Source organism: Mus caroli, chromosome 12 (genome assembly GCF_900094665.2).
Source record: "Mus caroli chromosome 12, CAROLI_EIJ_v1.1, whole genome shotgun sequence".
In the NCBI taxonomy this organism is placed as follows: Eukaryota; Metazoa; Chordata; class Mammalia; order Rodentia; family Muridae; genus Mus; species Mus caroli.
The window spans coordinates 98,269,414-98,292,306 of NC_034581.1; the positions used below are offsets into that span (position 1 = coordinate 98,269,414).

General features: G+C 44.8%; 1 protein-coding gene across 3 annotated transcripts; it reads right to left on the minus strand.

Annotated features, from left to right (window-relative positions):
- Positions 1 to 374: 374 nt before the first annotated feature.
- On the minus strand, positions 375 to 8,832 carry Serpina10 (serpin family A member 10). Of its 3 annotated transcripts, XM_029484877.1 has the most exons (6): positions 8,732 to 8,786; positions 8,045 to 8,270; positions 5,551 to 6,322; positions 3,940 to 4,213; positions 1,655 to 1,805; positions 375 to 731 (listed from the first exon to the last, which is right to left on the minus strand). In XM_029484877.1, exons 1-6 carry the CDS (start codon positions 8,761 to 8,763, stop codon positions 540 to 542), a joined length of 1,647 nt encoding a protein of 548 aa, XP_029340737.1. In that variant the 5' UTR covers positions 8,764 to 8,786; the 3' UTR covers positions 375 to 539. The 3 variants fall into 3 exon arrangements, with proteins under 3 accessions (XP_029340737.1, XP_021035116.1, XP_029340738.1); XM_021179457.2 differs by lacking the exon at positions 8,045 to 8,270 and having other exon boundaries at positions 378 to 731; positions 8,732 to 8,832; XM_029484878.1 differs by lacking the exons at positions 375 to 731; positions 1,655 to 1,805 and adding an exon at positions 1,833 to 2,278 and having other exon boundaries at positions 8,732 to 8,793.
- Between the last annotated feature and the right edge of the window lie 14,061 nt (positions 8,833 to 22,893).

The following is a 22,893-nucleotide window of genomic DNA, read 5'->3' on the forward strand; positions in this document are numbered from 1 at the left end:
AGGTCCCTGTGGGGATGGGGTTGGGTAGGAGAGGAGTTGAGGGAGGTGAGAAAGACAGACAGACAGACAGACACAGAGAGAGAGAGAGAGAGAGACAGAGAGAGAGAGAGAGAGAGAGAGAGAGAGAGAGAGAGAGAGAGAGAGGAGTCTGGAACAAACAAAAATAGAACACTTACTTAGCAAGAGCATGACCTAGGAGAGAAGCATTCCTGTAGGAGAATGTCCATGTTCTGCCCAGACCCACACCTGCTGTGCTACTAACTGCTCTCAGTCCAGGCGTGGGAGCAGCAGAGAAAGGGAGAGACCCTCCCCGGCTAGTCTTCAGCTAAGGCGCTCAGAAGCATTTAAAATGCCAGACAGATTGCACAGACATCTCCTTAAAGTATGAGTTGTTTTAGTTTCAGTGTTAATTAGGGAACAGCCACAGCGAACAGGCTGGGTACAGAGAACACATCCTTTCCCACCCACCACCAGCATCTTGTGGTTCAGACACCTCTGGCTCAGCACCCATGGTGAACAAGGTCTTACATACACCGGAGTCACAGGACTGTGGGGTTTACCACCCTGCCCAGAAATAGGAGCATCTTGGACGTCTCCTCATAGATGATGAAGTGAAAAGGCCGGTTCACTTTGATGGCAGGAGGCATGGAGTAAGCGATAATCTCTGACAGTGTCCCTGACACTGCTTCCGTTCCCCTTTCATCCACCTCAAGCACTGACTGTTGTAAAACCTAGATAAAGAACACGGAAGAACGTTTGTGTGGCAACGGGAAGGGAGAACTGACAGAAACCCAGCCGTGCTCCTGAGTGGGGGGTCTCTGTGGTAGCCCATCGGTGCTTGGAGGTGCATGAGATTGCGACAGAGAGTGCCTCAGAAATCCAATCAGTACTAGGAGGCTATGGGAAGTGGCGTGGGCTCTGCGAGGTGCATCCTGGGCTGGAACCAGGGAACCTGGCTAGCAAATTTCGACATGCAGGCATCTATAAAGTTGTATGGGGAAATGTGAACTCTCTGGATTGTAATGGTGGAGGAGAGAGCCGTAATGAATCTAGGCCAGGATCTCAATTGTAATGGTAGAAGAGAGCGAGCCATAATGAATCCAGGCCAGGAATGCTAACTGGTTCACTGCAGTGAACAGACAGGCTACAAGAACCAGGAAGGGATGGATGAGTTCCCTGTCTGAAAGAACAGGAAGGAGAGGGGAGACATGTGGCGAGGAAGAGCAAGAGGGTCCTTTGAGGCTAATCATAGGGGAGGTGGAGTGTATGTCACAAGGAATGATGGTGACCAAGTAATGATTGGAGGTTTCTTTCATGCTAAAGATAGTATAGTTTCATGAGCCTTTTTGATAGTCAACACAGTACTGATAGGTTATAAACCAGTCTGTATGAGGGGGCAGACATTTTCCTAAGCCTTGGGAGAGAAGAACGATGGAGCTCTTCCAATGAGAACCTAGTTAAAAGGGTGTTTGAGTAGTATGGCTTGAGGTCCTTGGAACTCCCAGCTTGGGTACCACTTGAAGATGTTAGAACTGGAGTAAAATTCTCTGCTACAGCCAGGCGTGTAATAACACCGAAGTGGTTTGCAAAGTATATGTTGGTTTTAGTGACATTGCATGCTGTGGCCTGGGCCCCAGCATGGTCCCTGACTTACCCTGGACACCTGAAGGTTTCTTGCCATGGCTGAGAGTTCGCTGAGGTCAGCTGAGGTGGAGAAGACCCTCCTGATTCCCATCTGTTTGAGCAGCTCATGCATCTCATACCTCTGGTTCAGCTTGAACTTGGGAAAGAAGACCTCCATTTTCCTATGGCCCAAGGGCAGGACAGACAGTGGTGAAATGGCTGGGGCTGCTGATAAGGACATATTCTGTTTCCTTCCTTTCTCCAAGATTATGTCCTTTGCTTGATGGTGTATAGCTCAAGGGATCTTTCATAGTGTTCTATCTCAGAGAAAATACTTCTGAGGTAGGAAGCGCCACTGTGTTAGTGCCAGTGAGCTAGGTCATCAGCTCACTCCCCCAAGTCCTTTTCAGTAAGGAATTCCGGACTCCATGTCCATTTCTGTATGTTTCAAAACAACCCCAACCAACTCCCTGGCTGCTTCCTGCATCCTAGCAGCCTGTTGGAGGATGCTGTTCCCAGCCCAGCACCCTGGACGTTGATGTTTCCAGAGAACTTGGGGAATGGGCAGACAAGGAAAGCAAAGAGGGATTTCTACTAACCCTGTTTCCTTAGCCAAGGAGGCTCTGAGATATTTATTTTTCCTCTTGTCAGTTCTCTGAAGAGATGAGATTTAGAAAGATGAGTTTTGTGGCTCAGAAATTAAAAAAAAAGAAAGATACTAATTAAATCAAATTAATCTTAATTTTCAGTTTTCTTGCTCTATAAAGAGTCATCAAAAATACATGTACCAACATCAGAGTTTTTGAATAGAATGATTGTCGTATGAAAGGTGAGAAGAACAATGCCTGGAACACAGCAATTTTATAAATACACCCTTGTCCACTTTTCTCCCTATTGAGTAGCTGGGCTGGGCTCCATCCTGGAAAAAGTTGAGGATGTGACGTGTCCTAAGTCTTAATTTGTAAGTGTGTAACCACTCAGCAAACGTTTGTTGGGGTTTATGTTTCAGTCCTTTACTAATGCTGAAAGATTTAAACATGACAGAAAAATGCAAGTGAAAGCTGTAGGCAGGACCTTCAGTTGAGTTCATCTCTGTACCAGTTCTGGAGCAGCGACTCAACAGGCACAGCCATGAGACTCTTCTTGGAGCTGTCTGCCTTGTGCACCAGCAGGCAGACTCACTTCCAGCAAACACCCGAGTTTCTACCCCACCCTTCCATTTCTCCTCTCCACACAGGGCACCCGCCTCTCTCCCCATGTTCAGGCTTACCTGCTCTCATGGTACTAACCCACAACCGTACACCTGTCACTCTTAGAGTCACTCTTAGAGCCTGGCCTCCTTCATATGGAGCTTAGGGGAGACATTTCTAGATGTTGGGATTGAGCTCTGAACTTACTTCCAGGCCTGTTCCTTTCATGTTCTTAGTAAGTGATACCCATCCTTGAGTTGCTGAGGCCCCAGCACTACAGCTATTGTTGACTGACAGATATCTCTTCGGATCTGTCTCTATTTTCTTTCTTTTGCTCTGCATCCCATCCCATATCTAGTCATCAAATTCACCGCTTCTTGCTTCCTGGCAGATTCAATGTCTTGTCTACATCTTACCACCTCACCTGCTACCACCATTGTCCAAGTGGCAACATCTTGATGTTATCCGGCACCCTTCTGACTGGCTTCCTCATGGTCCTCCTTATTAATGCCTGCTTTCAGCACAGGATCTTGTATGATCCGTTAATCATGTCTCCTTGAGCCTCTGATCAGAAGCCTCTATGGCTCCCCATTTCTTGCTGGCAAAGCCCATGACCTTTCTGAGTGTGCAATGTAAGGTCCTGGGGTGGCTGTCTCTGCATCCTCTCACCTCTTCTGCAATGGCTGCAGCCACACTGGCCACTTTGCTGTTGGTTAGAGCTGCCAGCCGTGCTCTATCCCAAACTGCCTCTAAACACTCTTCTCAGACAGACCCATGGAATTCACCCCTCATCACCAGAGAAGACCATCCCTTGCTTTGGCCTGCACCTGCTGAAGTGCTTTATCCTCTTACAGTGTTGTTTGTCTCCCTTTGCCTGGCTTGTTTACTGTTGTAGCTTTGGCATCAATAGGGATCCCAGTAGGAAAAACTGTTGTATTTGAACAACCGCTGTTCATTAGAATAATAAAACTAGGCCTAACCTGGATTGATGCTCAGGATAAAGTAAAATTGGACCTTGGTGATCACTGGGGAGCATGGGCAGCAAGCATACGGCATTAAGTAAAATGGATTGGGAGTGTTGATGAGGACAGCAAGCCAAGTCTGCACGGCAGGGGAAGCATCATACCTGGTTTTCATATTCTGCAGCCATGTCTCCACGAGATCCACGGTCAAGTAGTCCTCCAGGGCCAAGTGGTCACCTGTCTTCTCCATGAGGACCACTAGCATGGTGGCATGTCCTTGGTAGGGCAGTTTGAGGATGTGACAACGGAACTTCTTGTCAAAGGTGGAGGTAAAGTTCCCTTCCCGGTACATCATGGGCACCTTAATTGCCTTGTACTTGTCCAGGTGGAAAGTGTCGGCCTCAGTGAAGCTGGGGTCAAATGGAGTCAGCCACTTCCCTGAACAATTCAGAAGAGAGCCCCTGTAGAAACAAGCCTGCACAGAACACACTGGTCTTGCTCGAGTGGTAGAGAAGAGAGTATGCTGCCCCCTTTATTCCCTACTGAGAGTGCCATTCCTTTTGCAAGTCTGCATGCTCAGGCATCAAATTCCTCAAAGACCAAACTTCAGCTCTACCCATGACCCATCATAGAACCAGAACGTCCTCATTTCCTGGTGGATGGCTTCCAGTGCCTGATGTATGAGGTATTTCTAGCCACCACATGGCCCCAGCATGACCATATTCGAACATACTTTACAGGTAGTGAGGCTGTGTCCAGCTCAGCATCACTTTATGTGGCTTTGGAAGCAAGAGAGGCCAGCCATTACATGGCTCTACACTGAACATGTTTTGGAGTGTCTGTAAATGGTCTTTCTACCTGGGACATTGTGAATCTTCTGGTATAGCTTTAAGCTCCAGATTCATCCCAATCCATACCCTGTTAGAGCTAGAAGAAATTGAGGCTACAAAACCATGGGATCTCTTTTTGCATTTATTTGTCCTCTGCCATTCATTGTGTGAGCATATTCAAACTATCTTCCCCAGTCTTCACCTTCATCCCCTTATAACAAAGGGAACAGCGGCTCTATTCTCCTTGCTGCATTGACTGCCAGAAAGAACGAATATGCAACTAGTTCCTTCCTGTGGTGGATAGTAAGTACCAAGCATTGTGTAGCACCTTGCATGTCAGCTCTTATAGCTCTATGACTCTAGCAAGTGAAAGTTCCAATTTTTATATACAATTCCAAGACCAGGGGACTAGAGAGATGGCTTAGCAGATAAAAGCTCATACTCTTGTACAGAGGACTCGTTTGTTTCCTAGCACCCATGTTGGGTGGCTCACAACTCCAGCTCCAGGAGAATCCAGCACCTCTGACCTCCAGGTATGCCTGCACTCACATGCACGGACCCACGCATTATAATAATGGCAATAACAGTAAATCCAAGGGGCAGAGATTTTACCCCAGATCACAAAAGCAGGGGATGGCGAGCCCATATTCAACCTGAGTCTTGCTGATAGTAAGCTGCTCATTCAATAGCCCTGTGTGACCTCTTCCAAGAATTAGATGAAAACTAGGCAGGGGAGCTATGGAAACTGAGAACCACGGGTCTGCAGGTGGTGAGAGTGGGGGCTTCTGGAAGCACTGCCCCCTCCTCAGTGTATACTGAAGTGGAGAAGCAGAGACCATGTCTGCAGAGCATCCTTTAGTACCAAGTATACTCTAACCAGAAGAAGGAAAGGGAGAAATAGGGTCAGGTTCTTTTGGCTCTGGGGCAATAGGAGATTCCAAATACCTTTGAACAAGATGTAGTCCACCAGAATTAACTTTGTTTCAGGATTAATCTCATCAAAAAGCTTGGGGATTTTCCCCTCAGTCTCTTTGGTAATGCAGTGGTTTATGAGTCCTCTGGCTTGTGAGGAATTTTGAAAATTTATAGACACATACTCTGTGTCAAAATACTTCTTGGAGAGATTGAAATAGGTCTCTTTGATATCAAAGTCCTTGTGGATGAAGGCAAAGCTACCCTGGCTGAGGCCCAGGTCCTGGTGGCTGGAGAAGGTCTCTTTGACCTTCTTGAAGAGGGCTGGAAGGATCAGGGGTCCTGCCTGGCTCAGGGCCTGTAGGTTGAGTCCATTTTCTACCTGGACTTTGGTCTCTCCCTTGGTCCCCAGCATCAAATTCACCATGGCCACAGACAGGCCAAAAGGTGAGAAGATCACATTGCCGTCGTGCCTCATGGAGATCTTTCGAAGCAGGTTGAACCCAAAGCTTGAAGTCTCATTGGAGAGCTGCTGGCTGGCCCTCAGCCAATATTCCTCATCCTTGCCCTCCTCCTTTTCCTCCTCCTCCTCCTCCTCCTCCTCCCTGGGATCAGTCCGTGCATACTCTTCCCAGGTTTGATTCTCATAATCCCGAGACTCCAGGTGAACGGGAGCCTCTGGTGAATGGGAGCTGAGATTGAAACTGGTCACCAGCCACACCTCTGTCAGGAGGACAGGAAGAAAGAGGCTAGAAACCACCCTCATGTGGTCAGCTGTGGAGGCCAGGGGCCACTTCCCTTCATCCTAGGCAGAGAGAAAGACAGAGAATGAATGAATGAGAACGAAGAATATCTCAGCACCTAATAAAACATCTTTGCCAGGCAAACATTTCTCCCATGATTCTTCTTCCTTCCTACCAAGTTAAGTGTGGACTCTCCTGGCTTTATCACAGGTTAGCTATACCCTTGACTGACCTGGAGGATATAGGTGGTGTATTCATCCACCTGGTTGGGGGATGGGGGCATTTTACAAGACTTCTTCCAAGTCCCATCTTGAGCAGGTCCTTGAGCAATGTGTGGTCCCTCCCCCAGTTTCTGTTCCCTTGCTTTCCTCTGGCAGGGCCAAATGTGACCCTTTGGTCTAGAGCAGGAGGATCAGGTGGGAGCTGGGGCCATTAACTGATCTGCTTCAAGCTTTTCCTTTATCATTTGGCTACTAGGCATATGAAACAGCCCCTCCATACTGAGTCACAGAACCTTAATATGTGACACCTTTGACTAGGGATTTGGAGGGTCCAAGAGGGGAATCCATCAAAGAAAAGGAAGCTTGCCCACAATTTTCTGACTTAAGCCCGTCTTTTCCTGCATCTCCTGTACACAGTTCCTGATAGGTCTTCTTTCATTCGTCTACCCACAGCTCCGAGGTGGCTGCAGGAAACACGGCTGATTCTTTTTCTACACAAGACCTGGTTTCAAGTCACTCAGCCTCATTGCCCCTCCCTCCATGGCACACACTGGCTGTCTGTGCCCCAGTTCCGCAGCCTGAGGGAGCCTGCCCTGGTTTTGACTTTCCAGCCCCACCCTGCTCCCTGTGACTATCTGTCTCTGCCTCTCTTGAGATTCCTCTGTGTGCTCAGATCCGAAACCTGACTCTGGGCTGTGCCACTATATCGTGCTCACAGCAATATTACCAGTGTCCTAGAGGCTGGCTGCCTATGCCACTAAGATGTTCCCAATAGCTCACTCTCCGCTGGACAGTAGGAAGATCTGGATGGCAAGATGCTCAAGCCCTAGGTGTTGGGGATGCTTGATAGGTCCCATCAGCACAGCCCCTCACTCTGACCATTAGACCCTAAGTCAGAATGTGACAAGAAGCACTCCAGTTGCTCCCAGTCCCTCTTCTGTACCCATAACAAACCACATCCAGCCCCAGGACACAGGCCTTGCTAAATGGCCCCAAAGAATCCAGCATCCCCACCTTCTAGCCTGGATAACCCTGCTGGGTCTCCCAAATGTTGCCATTTAGGAATTGCTTCCCAGCCATAATGATGAGACCCCTTAGTAGGTCACCACATTGCTGTAAGCATTGGGTCATTACTTCTTTCCAGGTACGAAACATCTCCAGTATCATACACTCATCTTTTTGTTTAAATAAACAACTTGCCATTAGTCCTTCACAACTCAAAACTGAGTTTGTATCCTCCAAGGTGAGGCTATGGCAAGGTGGGGCCTTTGAGAGTGACTAGATGATGTCTGAATTGTGGGGAGATTGTGAGGGCTTTAGTGTCCTTATAAGAAGAGGAAGAGACACCAGAGCCTTCCTCTCTCCACCAAGAACATACTGAGAAGACCACCATCTGCAAACCAGGAGGTGAGCCCTCATCACAGCCCCTCACCTTGGGCCTCCAGAACTGTACAAACACATTTGTTAACCCTCCAGAATTGGCTATTCTGTCCCAACAGCCTGAGCTGCTCCGGGAGAATTCTGTCATGGTATTTAGCTCTGCTTTGTAAATTAAGCACTCACATTAGTCCTGATTCCATAGTTACTTCTCATTGTCTTGGCCGTCAGGAACATTTCCCAACACACCAGCACAGTGTCCCACTTTCCTAGAACTGAGTCGTCTCTTGAAGTATCTCTGTAGCATCTGGCCGTTACTACACCTGCTTCCTGAAGAGTGTAACTTGTCTTTTCAGGTCCCTGATCATCATCATGACAGCCATACACAATATACACAGGGTGCTCCTGGGACCTAGGGCAGCGTCGGGTGTATAGAGGGCACACCTTGTCCCACAGAGTTTGAAATGGGTAGGAAATAGGCTATCTACCTGACACTTAGCCCTGAGCATGTGTGGAGAGTGGTGCCTCCCTTACCTCCCCCCAGCCCTGGCTTACCTCCCCCCAGTCCTGGCTCACTTGCCTCAGCAGTGAGCAATGGCAGACAAATACCAGGCCTTCAGAGCCCTTGCCCTGGCTGCCTCCTATCTATGGCTAACATGCTTTTGATGCCACCCGGAGTCCAACTTCAATGTACAGTCCTTTGGAGTTTAGGTGAAAGACAGCATTCTTGCCCTTTAACTCCCCCACTCCACCCCACCCCACTCCCTGCTGAAGCCCACTGGGAGAGAGAGAGCGAGAGCGAGAGAGCAGCTATTCTCCCACTTCTCCCTGGTAGGCACTCTAGAGGCACCCCTGCCATCCACCACCTCTTACCAGTCCTGGACCTCTGGTGCCGAGAAGATCATTCAGAGCAAAGAGGCAAGCAGAAGCTTTGCAGCCCAAAGCCTTCAGTAAATATTTGTTATTCCAAAGTGTGGGCCTCTGGGGACTGTTACTGATTAACACCCTGCTGGGATATGATTGCATTTCCAGAAAACCAAAGAACTTCTGGTATTCCCCAGGCTCGTCCTATGGCCCCAACTATGACCAGAATTCACAAGAGTCTCACCCTCATTGGGGTGGGATGAAGGTTCTAGAAAGAAGGTTATCATGGGCCTCATGGCTACTTCTGGGAACCATAAAGGGATTTGGGTAGAATTTAAGACCCACTGTCTTGTCCGCAAGGAACTGTCAGTCCAGTAGTGGAGACTGGATTCCTGCTGGGTCATGTCTTACAATACAAGCCCTGCACAAGGTCAGTGTACTACCTTCTGTCTCTTGAGGCTGAACCTCTCAAGTACTCAGAGCCTGAGCTGGAAAGCACCCAGTGAGACACAACTTTTCAGACCTACTAGGTTGTCATTGTAAGTTTTGCTATATGTCCCTTCCTAGCCTTGAAGTGAGCAAAGTTAATATACCCTACCCACAAAATTGAAATAACAACAACAACAACAAAAGAGAAACAGCAGCAGCAGCAACAACAACAACAACACCAAACCAATGATGGGGTGGGGTTATAGCTCAGTTTGTTGAGTGTCTCCAGGGTTTGGTCCCTAGCACTGCATGAAAGAAGGCTCAGTGGAGCACACCTGTTATCCCAGCACTATGGAAGTGGGGGCAGGAGGATCAGATGTTCAAGGTCATCCTTGGCTACATAGCAAGTTTAAGGCCAGCCTGGCTACATGAGACCCTATCTGAAAAAATAAATAAAAGGATTTCTCAAATTAAAAAAAAGCATATAAGAAACAGTAATGCTCCAGCTATAACATGAAGGCAAAAGAAAATAACGTCTTTAAATATAGTGGTGTTCCAGGATATCTGTGCTGGCAGATGTGACCCTCTATCTGCTCATCTCATGATGGAGGATACTCATTGGACAGGAAGGTAGCCATTGGAGAAGAACTCCATTAAGCAATGCACTGGCTGACAGGAAGTTTGTGGCCTGTCATCCTGAGAGGCACCTTTCTAGAAAGCAGACTAAGGAGTGGAATGTGATCACCGGCTGGCAGGCCCCTCCTCACAGGTAGAGGTGGCTAGCTGACACATCTCACCTGAACCAAGGACTCCCAACACATTTTCAGTTTTTCAAACCACAATATAGACATGGATTAGTATATTTTATTAAAGATCATTAACATTGCTGTCTTAGTCAGGGTTTCTAGTTCTGCACAAACATTATGACCAAGAGGCAAGTTGGGGAGGAGACGGTTTATTAAGCTTACACTTCCATATTGCTGTTCATCACCAAAGGAAGTCAGGAATGGAACTCACAAATAGTAGGAACTTGGAACAGGAGCTGATGCAGAGGCCATGGAGGGATGCTGCTTACTGGCTTGCTTCCCCTCTCTTGCTCAGCTTGCTTTCTTATAGAACCCAGGACCACCAGCCCAGGGGTGGCACTACCCACAATGGACCCTGCCACCCTTGATCACTAATTGAGGAAATGCCTTACAGCTGGATCTCATGGAGGCATTTCCTCAAGGGAGGCTCCTTTCTCTGTGATAACTCCAGCTTGAGTCAAGTTGACACACAAAGCCAGCCAGTACAATTGCCTTATTATTGGCTGGTTTGCCTCAGTGTGGGGAGGCAGTCATCCAGAGAAGTGAGACATTGCTGTTGATAGGTCTAGAGCTCTGTCAGGTGTGGCCTCCAGTTATTCTTATCTGACCCATATTGAAAGAGCAAGCAAGCTTCAACTATAGGATGAAGAAGAGCCCATTTCCCACATTCCAAGGTAATCACATTTCTCTAAAGCAAACAGCAAGTCCAGTAGATTTTGTTACCATGTCAAAGTCAAGTCCTGCCATGGCTTATAGAATAGCAAACTTCTAAGTCCTACCTTTGGCGTGTGACAAAATTCCCATTTATTCTCATTTTTCACTCTTGCCTACATCATCCTCTGAAAAATATTTATCACAAGAATGTAGAGTACCACCAGTTATCTAAGATATTTGGGACCTTTGGGGGGACCCCTTGTTTTGACCACAGGACTTTTTCTGTTTCCTGAAAGAGAGATGAAAGTAACCAAAGAACAATAAGGATAGGGATCTGAAAGATTTTTCTGGAACAACCTGGATCGAATGTAGACGGGTAGGCAGACCAAAGATCACTTTGACATGAAGTGTGTTTTTTGTGGACTTACTGAACAAAGCATGACCTTGGGTGGTATCAGGCCCAAGTGCATTCCATTATTGGAAATTAATGAGGGCCTTCTTGGTTGCTAGGGTGAGTGCCTTCACTGTGCCAGAATGACGTCTTAAACTAAGATCTGAGATAAGTCTATTTCATGCGGATAATTGGTCTGTTTGTAGGCAGCTGGGAAACCACATGGGGAAACTAACTAGGATCACGCTGGGGCAATCGTAGTTGCAGCTCAGGATAGACGGATGAGTGCCAAGCTGAGTTCATAGAAAGACTGTTGTTTGCCTCATCTTTACAGGGTACACACTCAGTTGCTTCATTCTCCCACACCCCTTTCATACCATGTATGTCCCATGTCACTTTTTCCATTTATGTTTGATATACGTAAAATAAGCATATCTATTTATTAGCACTAGTAGAAGAGATTCATGGATTCTCAACTATATTCAATACTTCCCAACTCATGGCTACTTTTTTAAATATGTCTACATGTATGTGTTTTTCTAAGCCACACACTTATGCCTCCAATTCATACATGGGATTCCTCATCACCCTTTCTCTCCCCTCCCCTCCTCTTCTCTTCTCTGCCTTAGTCTATCCTTACCTTCCCTCTCCTTCCTTCCCTGCCACTCTGTCTGCCATTGTCTTTGCTTGTCTCTCGCCTCTGTTGCTGTCTCAGTGGCTTTGTCTCCTCTGTCTTTCTCTGTCTCCATCTTCTTTACCTCTTGGTGTGTCTCTTGCTGGGGATTGAACGAAGGTCCTCACACATCCGAGGCAAGCACTCTCCCACTGAGTCCTCTCCCCAGTACTCTTCCTTCTTTCCTGCTCCATATTTGCATTTCCCTTCTTCATTCTGTCCCACAAGACATATAAATAATATCACAATCTCATATGCTTACCCCACTATACAAGGCAGATCTGCAAAGAAAACTTGGAGGTTTTGTTGGCAGTGTTTTCTCCTTTAAAGGGAGAGCATATGGTCCAAACACCATGTTCTCAAGATCCCTGGCTCAATTTTTTCTCTCCCCTTCTGTGTGGTTATCTGAAATGTGATTTTTCTCGTTTGTTTTTCTTTTCGATTGGCTTTGAGAATTTTGTCATCTTAATTGTATTGTTGACTATGCAAGATGTGACTATTATTCCCCAAGTCTAAGCCATGTAAAAAGATGCAAGAAGAAACCCACCATCCCTACCCCCATTTCACCCTCTCCATCTCTTGTGCATCATTTACCCACTTTCTTTTTGGCTCCTTCTTGTATTTCTTTATATGAGAACAAACATGTGTTTTTGTACGTCCTTCTTTCTTCCTTATGAACTCATGATGCCCAGAGGAATTATCGCTTCTTTATGTAACTTCACACTGCTCTATGTTTACTCAACCAAGTTCCTCTGCTTGGGCTTTTAAGAAATTTTTAATGTTTTCCAATTACAAAATACTTTAGGGAGATTATTTTTTAAAGTGCCAGATGTATGCCATTAGCTTACATTTCTCAAAACAGGGCTTCTGGATCAAAAGTAAATGCTTAAAATCATAAGGTTTTTGTTTGTTTGTTCGTTTTGTTTTGTTTTATAATAAAGTTGGAGTTGACTAAGAAGAGGTTTTAATGTAGATTTGAGCATGAACATTAAAGGGGAGAGGCGTTTAAGAGAAAGACAGTTCATGCCTTGGGGTTGGTGTGCACATGAACACACACACACACACACACACTTGAGAACTCTAGTGGCTGCTCTTGTAGAGGATCTAGGTTTAGTTCTCAGCTCCCAAATGGTGGCTCAGAGCCATCTGTTAACTCTAGTTCCAGGAAATTTAACACCCTCTTCTGACTTCCATTGACAGCAGGCATGAATATGGTGCACACACATACAGTTAACACTCATACACATAAAATAAATACATCTTTAAAAAAAACCCTTTGCATTAAGTGAGATGATCAGGAGACTTGTGATGAGGATAGCCCAAAATATATTCTGAGAGATAAGTCTCAGAGCATGTAAATGTGTCAGACTTTGATTAAATAGTCTTTGTGGGTGTAGTTAAGGATGGGAGGAAAAGATCATTCCAACGAAGAGGGCCTTGTCTCACACTGCAAAAGTTCTCGTAGGAGAAAGGCAGAGGGAGATTGAGGTAGAGAAAGATTAGAAGGAAAGGCCACATAAAGATGGATACAGAAATGAGAGTTCTGTCCACAGCCAAGGAATGTAGAGGGTTGCTGACACCCACCAAGCTAGGAGGGAGACAGCACATGGACAACCCTTGCTCTTGGACTTAGTCCTCCACAACGGCATGATTTAGTTTCTGTTGTTTGAAGCCACTTGGTCTATGGTAATTGGTTACATCAGTCTTAGAAAGCAAACACTGAGTATATTGCCTAATTCCCTTCGCAAGGCAAGCCTAGCATCTGCCATAGTTTGTGAGAAGGACTGTTTCAGACTCAGGCTCCACCACTTTGCACTCAGATTTCTGCCAACCCAGTAGTTTGCAAGTAGGACTTCAGTGTAGTTTTGTAGTTGGTGGCTTTTAAATGAAGTTGAGTGTATGTCCAAGTGTTTAATCTCTATTCCTAGACTTGTTTGTGTTCATGTCTTTCTGCTCATTTTTGTGTAATTAAAAAAATTTAAATTAAATTACATTATTATATATAAATAAATTATATATCACCATAAAGTAATTATATACTTATAAATATAAATTAATTATGATTCTAAACTAATCCCTCAGCTAAATTTTCTCGTCATTTTGACAAATTACCCAATTGAAAGTATCTAAGGAAGGAACCATTTATTTTGGCTCATGGTTTCTATCCATTATGGCAGTCAGGGAAGACATAGTAGAGTTCCTTGTGTTAGAAGCATGTGTTAGAGATGCCTCACATTTTGGAGAACAAAATCAGAAATGGGGCACAGCTATAGTCCTTAAAGTTCTGTCCTTAAGTGTTCTACATCCATAAACTAGGTTCCATGTTCCTAAGGGACCACAATCTCCCTCAACAGTGCCATCAGCTTGGTACCATGTGCTTGAACATATGAGTCTATGGGGGATATTTTACATCCAAACCACGCCTTTACCATGGCTTATGGTCACCTGATAATGCAACATTCATTTAAATGGTCTCCAAAGTCTTAACAGTTTCCAACACTGTTCAAAGGTCCAAAATCCAAAGTCTTTTCTGACACTCAAAGCAAACTCTTAGCAGTGAGCCCCTATAAAATCACGAGTAATACACTTACAGTGTACAACAGCACAGAGTAAACATCCCCATTCCAAAAGAGAGTAACAGGAGGAACAGCAAGGAAAGATTGTGCCACAGTGAGAACCCAGCCATGACAAGTGGTGACGTTGTATAGACTCCAAAGAGCATGGTCACTTCCATTTCTGCATCTCCATTGCCTGTGGCACACACTAACATGGTCTTCCTTGGGAGTCTCCAATAAAACTTAGGATTTATCTAAGCACATCTCTCTATACATGAAATCCAGTTCTTTTCCATGATATCTGTTTGATGGTTTTTCTCTGGAAACTTGATGCAGATCTCCATGACCCCATAACCCTTGAAATCTTCATGCTTGCAGAAGTTGTATGGCATCAAGTTCTGTGCTCATCTTGAGGAGTAGCCTTCCCCATCCCACCCACCCTACCCCCAACCCTGTACCATAGCTATAGCACTTTGAGTTTCTGTGTGACCTAATCTGGAGAAAACAAAAAACAAAAAACAAAAACATCTAAGTGGCTCTGTTTGAGCTGTTTTTTTTTATTAATTAATTAATTAATTAATTAAATTAAAAATTAAATTAATTAAATTAAATTACTTAATTAATTAAAGTATGTGAGTACACTCTCACTGTCTTCAGATGCACCAGAAGAGGGCATCAGATCTCATTATGGATGGTTGTGAGCCACCATGTGGTTGTTGAGAATTGAACTCAGGACCTCTGGAAGAACAGTCTGTGCTCTTAACTGCTGAGCCATCTCTCCATCTAAGCTCAATCTTCTTAAGTGCTCACTTTTAAACAGAAGGTATTCCTAATGACTTTGCATTTTTACAACAGGAGGGCTGTATTCCTCTCAGGACAAATTTCTTTTTGTGGCAAAGTGCATGACTGTCTTTCAATTACGCTCATCGCTTTAACAATTACAGCTCTTTTATCTACACTCACCTTTCTATAACATCAAGCCTAATTCCTTTCTGTCCCCCTTTACACTCTAAATTATCATTACAGATAGGGCTAGTAACAACCATGGTCTGAATCTTACACTGGCTTGAAAATTTCACCTGCCAAACAAATGCGTGTATTATTTTATGCGCTTGCCTCAAATTTTCTGGACATGGGCTGAACATAGCCAAATTCTTTGTTAAAATTCGTCATGAGTGGCTTATAGTTCCTAGTAGGATCGCTAATCCCACCTGGAAGCCACAAACACAGTTTTTGCTATTCAGATCCTATCGGCAGTCCTGCCTTCATGAATCTTACCACAATGGCCCCACATTGTAGGCATAGCACTCTAGGGCTCCCTTTACCCACAGCATCAAACTCTTCCACATTCCTGTTCCAGAGGCTTCAGTACATGATCAGTCTTACCAGAACAATGACCCCACTTCTTGACACCAGTTTTCTGCACTAGTGACTTTCTTTCATTGCAATGGCAAAATAGCAGACAGAAGCAATATACAGGAGAAAACATTTATTTTGGCTCTAAGTTTCAATCTGTCATAGTGAGGACAGCACCTTAGTGTAGTGTTTACAGTAGTGGGGAGTGTTGAGGTCACCTTTTCTTCACATTGTGTAAAGGTATGTCTCTGTATTTTCAGTTGTCAATTCTGCAGAGATTGAGTACTGGAAAGAAACTGGTATGGCCATTTCTATGGCCCATCACTGGATTTTCTATTTTGTAAATATTCTTCCTTCCTCACTTGCCTAAAGGCAATCCAGACTTGTTCGGAGGTTCTTTCACTACTGATGGGTTGTAATAAAGATCTGACAGTATGTAGCTTAAACAGGAAGTGGATGACAATCTCATGGCATGGAAAGTGCCACAGGGGGAGAAAGCAGAAGCAGGAGATTTGACAGCAGACAGTGAGGTGAATGGATGGGTAGAACTCACCACGTAGTAGAATGTAAATGCTAGGATTAGTTGAGTTTAGCTAGATAGCTGGCTGGGAACCTCCCTAGCTAAAAGGTCTAAGCTTTAACATATTTAAAAGCCTCTGTGTCATTATTGAACTGCTGGTGGGTCCAGAGAGTTCTGCTATAGGGGAGTTAGAGTACACCCCCCCCCCAAATCTTGGAAAACCAGGAAACAGACCACAAGAACAGGAACAAAACTAAAGCCTGGCTGTAACCTTCAAAGGCATGTCTGTCATAGTCTCCACCCATTAACTCGATCCTAATTCTATGATGGGTTTCTTAACCTCCTCTTGCACGCGCCCGACTCGCCAGCAAGAACGATGCTGCAACAGGATCCTTCTGCACACGTTTACTGGGAGAGCTTGATTGCAGAGGCGAAGAGACCCCAAGCCCAGAACTGGTGCTGCTTATATAGGCCTAGGAGAGGCGTGTCTCACACCTGGATTGGTTATGCATGGGTTATGCTTACCACCTCGTTTGCATGTCTACATCTGATTGGTTAACTTCTCTCTCATCTGATTGGTTAACTTGTCTCTTATCTGATTGGTTAACTTGTCTCTCAACTGATTGGTTAACTTGTCTCTCATCTGATTGGTTAATTCTCAAAACCTCATCCTGTCAAAAAAATCTTTACTGCCTATGTATGCGTGGTGGCCAGCAGTAGCCAAAGCCACCCTGCAACGGTACATGTGGCTTCCCACAACCTCCTCCCGGAGGACAGGACCAACATCTCATGTTGAATCAAATGAGTGCGGGGGTCGGGTAGGGTGGGATGGGGTGAAGTGGGGTGGGGAGGTTGCAGTCTCTGAGCAGCGGGACACAAAAGCCAGACCCCTTCTTCCCGCTCCAGCCTATGGCTGCCTTAGTAAAATCTCTGTCAGGAGCTGTCCAAAATGGCGGCACCACAATGTTTCCTCAGCCTGCAGCTGTCACAGTTGCTGCAAGAGCTGTCAACGGTGGCTCACCACCCTTTTCTGCCTCCATGGGAGCTGCCCCCCAGGAGCTGCCTGCTGTGGGGACATCTTCCCTGTCTCAGCCTACAGCTTTCGTCAACCACCACTGCAGGAGCTGCCCCTCAGGAGCTGTCCACAATGGCTGCACCTCCTCTCCACCCACCCCCTGACACCCTCTTAGCAGCCCGGCAGAGATGGCACTCAGCAAAAGCAGGCTGTGGCCAAGAAGGAATTCTCATCCTAACCCATGAGCCTGATGCAGAGGAAAGGGGATGAAAAAAAAAAAAAACACACTAGTCCTTGAGCAGGAAACCCCACCAATCCCTGAGCAGGAAACTCCACCAATCCCTGAGCAGGAAACTCCACCAATCCCTGAGCTTCCCACAAAACCCTACCAATCCCTGAGCAGGAAAACTCACCAGTCCCTGAGCACACTCAAGCTCAGGATTTGAAATCCCACTAATTCTCACTCTGGAAATCTCTGCCCTGAGAAGCTCCGCCCCTTCAGAAATCCTATATAAGCGCTGCCCATTTGTCCCATTCCCAGTTGTCTACTTTTGGAAGCAGAGGGCAGCAGCCATCCCCGGGTTTGTCCCTCCTCAGCCTAGACCCTCCAATAAATCTCTTTCATGAGATTTCAGCCTGATGTGACTCTCTCACTGGAAGAAGCCAAGAAGAACAGAAGCAATGAAGAGAAAAGAGGAAAAGAAGGAGGGGGCTGAGGACCCGAGCTCTTCAGCTCAGGTAGGAATACTCTCTCCCGGGAGCTGAAATGCTCTGCTCAGGAGGCTTCCTCTCAGAACTGTGTAGTTCCAGGGCTCCCATGTCTCAGGATGCCCTTCCCTTGGGGACACTGACCCATCTCAGAGCTGTGTGGTTCCTGGGCCCCCACGTCTCAGGATACCCTCCCATCAGAGCAGAAACACTTACAGGGATGCTTTCCTTTTCACACTTGGGTAGCTTAATTTCTTTTTAGTTTAGATCTCTGATTGCTTTTATTCTTTTTCCCATTAATTTATTTATCCACTTTACATCCCAATTGCAGCTCCCCTCTTCATGTTTCCCACCACAGCCCTTCCCCCACCATCCCTCTCTTTTACCTATGAGAAGGGGGAGGGGGTCCTCTCCTAGGTACTAACTTATTCTGGCACCTCAACTCACTGCAGGACTAGGCATATCCTCTCTCACTGAGGCCAGTCAGGGTAAACCCCAACTCCAGTTGTTGGGTGATCCACATGAAGACAAAGCTGTACATTTGTTATATATGTGCATGAGGGGTGGTGGTGATCCAGCCTATGTATGGTCTTTGGTTGGTGGTTCAGTCTCTGGGAACCCTCAAGGGTCCAGGTTAATCAGCCCTGTTGGTCTTCTGTGGAGTGTCTTTCCTCTTCTGGTTCCTCTCCTAAATCTTCCACAAGACTTCCTGAGTTTGGTCATATGTTTGGGTCTGCATTTGTTTAGGTCAGCTGTTGGGTGAAACCTCTCAGAGGACAGTTATGCTAAGCTCCTGTCTGTGAATCCAGGCTGACAGATACAAACATAGCCTGAGGCTCCAAGGTAGTAGAAGGAAGAAGGCAGGCCTGCAATGTGTCCCTATTGATCGTCTGAGGACAGCGCTACATATTTCCCCCGAAATTGACAGGGGTTTCTACTATGTTCAGTTATGTCTGTCCCACACAGGACACCTATGTGTCTAGGCCAGTAGTGACAAATGCAGCTGTCAAAAGTGTCTTCACATGTATTATTGTGACAAGGCTTTGACCAACAATGAGGTATCAAAGTCTCACAGTGTGTCCCTGTGAATCCACTACTGATGCAGTCACAGTGGTAGCTTTTTTCTCCACCCACATGTAGACCTCCATGGAGAGGTGGCTGGCTGGCACATTCATCAAAGTTGAGTTTGCAGTGGTCTTCACTGACTCCAGGTGCACAGTCACAGAGCTAAGCTCCAAGAGCATCCTGACATGTGGCACCATGTAGACATGCCTGGGATCCCCCTTCATCTTTTTTGAACTCACAGTTCATACTAGGATACTCTTGAGGGCAGACACACACACACACACACACACACACACACACACACACACACACACATATCATCCTATCTCACTGAGGCATACAGCCTCATTTCATGCATGGATCAGAAACACTGTCATCTACTTCCAAGTCACCCTTTCTATTCTTGAATATGATGTCTCACATGTTGAATGGCTCAAAGTCTGTTCTCCCCATCTCTGTCTCTGATTCAAATGATTATCCAGTTGTCCCTCATTAACAAATAATATCATCATTTGTGCTTGGGTCATTTTAAGACTTTCTATTTCTACCATTTAATTATCAATCATCTTTAATTATGTATTATTTTAATCACAGTAAATCAGTTGGCTAGATATTATCAAAAATTTAAAAATTATCTTGCAAAGCAGCAGGTTTCTTTTGTTTGTTTGCTTGCCTTTTCCACCTACACTTTGTTTTGGTTGACTGTCCCTTATCCCATTTCTAAAGTTCTTATCCTACCTACACCATCAGTCTGCCTGTGTGTTCATATGTTGGTATCAGCATTTTACCTACAGAGTCTGTGTCCTCCACTTCCTGTCTGTCACAATATCCTCTCTTCTTTTTCCTGAGCCTGTAGCTTTTCTGTATTATCCCTGGGCATTTTCTAAATAGAGTTTGATGTCATATTGTCAGATCTATGAGAAAAATTGTTGGTATCTTTACTGGGACCCAATAAGTTAATATATTACATTAGAGAAAACAGTGTGTAGGTGATTTTGAACAGTCTCACTCAGGAAGGGACAGTATACAGATGATTTGAGCAGTCTCACTCAGGAAGGGACAGTATACAGATGATTTGAGCAGTCTCACTCAGGAAGGGGTAACTTTCCATTTGTTCACATCTAACTTTGCATATTTAAGGAGTAGTTTGTTTTACTCAGTGTGGGTTTGGAGCAGTTTCACATTTATACCCTGTTGTTGCATCTTTTGGGCAATTGTTGGCTTTACTCTGCCATTGCATGTTTTGTTTAGCAGTTATTTACACATATGAAAAGTGTCATTTTATGCTAATTATAACCTGACAACTTGCTGCACTCATTTACTGAGTTTGTGTCATCACTTGTTTTCATGTGTGTGTGTGTGTGTTTAATAGAGACTTTGTTACCTTTTTGCCTATTTAGCAACACAGGCAGATGACCACAGCATGAAAATGCAGATAGTTTTATTCCTTTTTTCTCCAGTTCTACTTTCTTGTCTTTAATTAATCACATCATCTGATAAATAATCCCAGTACAGTGTGAAATGACAGAGGATATAATCTGTATTTTTTCTTAATTTTTGCTTTTGTAAGATTCAATTTAATGTTTTTTATGTAAGAAAGATTCTGGCTTTAAGAATCACGTCTGAGCGTCTACTCAGCATTCAAGGTATATAGTAAGAAAATTATCTTTCAACTATTATTTTTCAGGGTGTATATTTCTATCATTTGTCTGCATCTACTAGTCACCTATCCATCATTCTGACTATATTCTGTATCTCTCTTATCTGTGTGTGTGTGTGTGTGTGTGTCTGTCTGTCTGTCTCTAATTGTCACCTACTGCTCTGTTTCACTTGGTTGCTCTGAACCAGGAAAGTGAAGCCATTTCATTCCACGATGTCTCTCTGGCGCCCTCTACTGACAAAAGCCGGCATTGTGCCCAATGTGGGCACATTACAAATGTAGACTTAGGTTGACAGAGCAATGATTATGGAAGGACTTAGAGCTGGTGAGCAATAAATTGATAATTTGCATGCCACATTGTTATTGATTCTGTTACAATAATTTATATTTTAAAGATATCTTTGAAATATTTCCCCCTTTGCCCACATATTTACCTTTCTCATGCTTTTCATTCTCCATAGGTCCAAGTTCCCATCTGGAATCATCTTTCTGCCCAAATAACTATCTTAAAAATACATATTTAATAATCATAATATGTTTCATCTCTTGCCTTCTAAAATTCATGTGGTCACATGTTTTCAATTTTATGTGTATGGATGTGTTCCCTGCATATCTGTGCACAATGTGTGTACAGTGCTCACATGGTTCAGAAGAGGACGTTTATCCCCTGGAACTGGAGTTAGAGCAGCTGGAGTTGGAGCGGGAGCCGAACCTGGTTCCTCTGGAAAAGCAGCCAGTGCTCTTACCTGCTGATTTGTCTCTCCGGGCCCTTTGTCTTCAGTTTTGAAAGGTCCTTTACTTCTCTCTAAAAACTGTTATCACTGCCCTCCTTCACTCCCAGAACTTTAAAGACATCTATCTTAGAAGAGTTTTCAAGAGTTCTAGTTTTTAGCTTTCTATTCTAAGCATCCTTGAATTTACCAAAGTAGACCTAACCATCATGTAATGATCAAACCCAGGAAATCTATAGGTTGCTATATTGTGTTGATAATATCCAATCATTCAAATCTTTTAAATTAGACTGCTTTTCTGGCTCCGAGTCCACTCCCAGATCTCCCAATGGCATTGGTTTTCATGTCCCTTGGTTGTCCTCCTACCCAGGCAGGAGAAAACTCAGGTTTGTTTCATTTCTTTCTAGGCCTGGTGGAAGGATTCTACCTGGAGACTTTGTACATTTTTCACTTTAGGCTTGTCCCAAATGCCTTCCTGTCAACTTCAGGTTGCATGGTGTGGGTAGGAATCCTGCAGAATTATCATGTGTTTCTCAGCTCAGCACACCAGCTGACCTGCATTACTTCAGATGAGAAGTTCAGCCTCCTCTTTTCAAACCTTTGTCCTCTGTATGCAGTGCATCTTTCTCTGTGTGTGATTTAAGAGTTTTCCGTTTCTGCTCCGGCATGTTGTTCCTTGCCTGAGGTTCTCTGTGTTTTTCCTGTGGATTCTTTCCATCTGTTGGACCTGAGCACTTATAGTTTTCATTAAGTTTTGACAAAAAGCAAACAAAAGGAGACACCCAGCCATTTGTGGTTAGTCTTTCTCATTGTTGTAACCGAATGCTTGGCAGGAATGGCTTAAAGGGGGAAGGAAGGTATATTTACCTCGGAACTCAGGCATTTCAAAACCATGGTCTTTGAATCCAGCCATTGGGGAGATGTAGTGATGTGGGACCCTATGGTGGTAGAAACGTGAAGGAGGTGGCTGCTTACTTTATGGTGGACAGGAAACAGAGAAACAGAATAGAAGAAGTGGCCAGGGTAAGGTGTAACACCTAATGACACACCTCCAGTGACCTGTTCCCACCAACTCAGCCCCATAGTCTACCTTCTGCACATCCCAATAATGCTAGGATATATTTTTAAGTGTTTTTTTTTTCTCCTGCATCCACCCTCTCCTGGGGCTCCAATTTCAGATGATAATGCTATGTGGAAGCCTGAATCACGGGGAGTTTTATTGTTACGTTACTGGTTTTACAGTATCCTGGGAAGTAAAAATATTCAATCAGCTACTATTGTCCCCAGCCCAACACAACCTCCTCCTGGCATTTTAAAATGTTAAGTGACATGGTAGAGAAATTAATGTTCATATTTTTATCTTTCCCTCATTTGTCTCTTAAACCCAAGTAACTTTGTTTACGAACTTCAGTGCAGCAGCCCTTTCTTTAGCGATTCTGGGTTTTAAATATACCTCATCCTTTTGAGATTTGTTTTAAAACCATATACTTCATGATTTAATGATTTCAACTTTGGTGCTCAAATCTTTAATTCATCTGGAATTGTTTCAAGGATGAGAAGAATTGCACCTTTCCTTCAGTCCCTCGTGATTCGCAAGCAATACTTAAT

What these genes read in the sequence shown, in the direction of transcription:
- Serpina10 (XM_029484877.1), bottom strand. Translation starts at nt 8,763, where the DNA reads ATGATCTTCTCGGCACCAGAGGTCCAGGACTG. An exon ending in ACTATGGAATCAGGACTAAT is followed by an intron (nt 6,323 to 8,044) that starts GTGAGTGCTTAA and finishes CTCTCTGCCTAG; the next exon opens with GATGAAGGGAAGTGGCCCCT. An exon ending in CTGCAGAATATGAAAACCAG is followed by an intron (nt 1,806 to 3,939) that starts GTATGATGCTTC and finishes CTTGGGCCATAG; the next exon opens with GAAAATGGAGGTCTTCTTTC.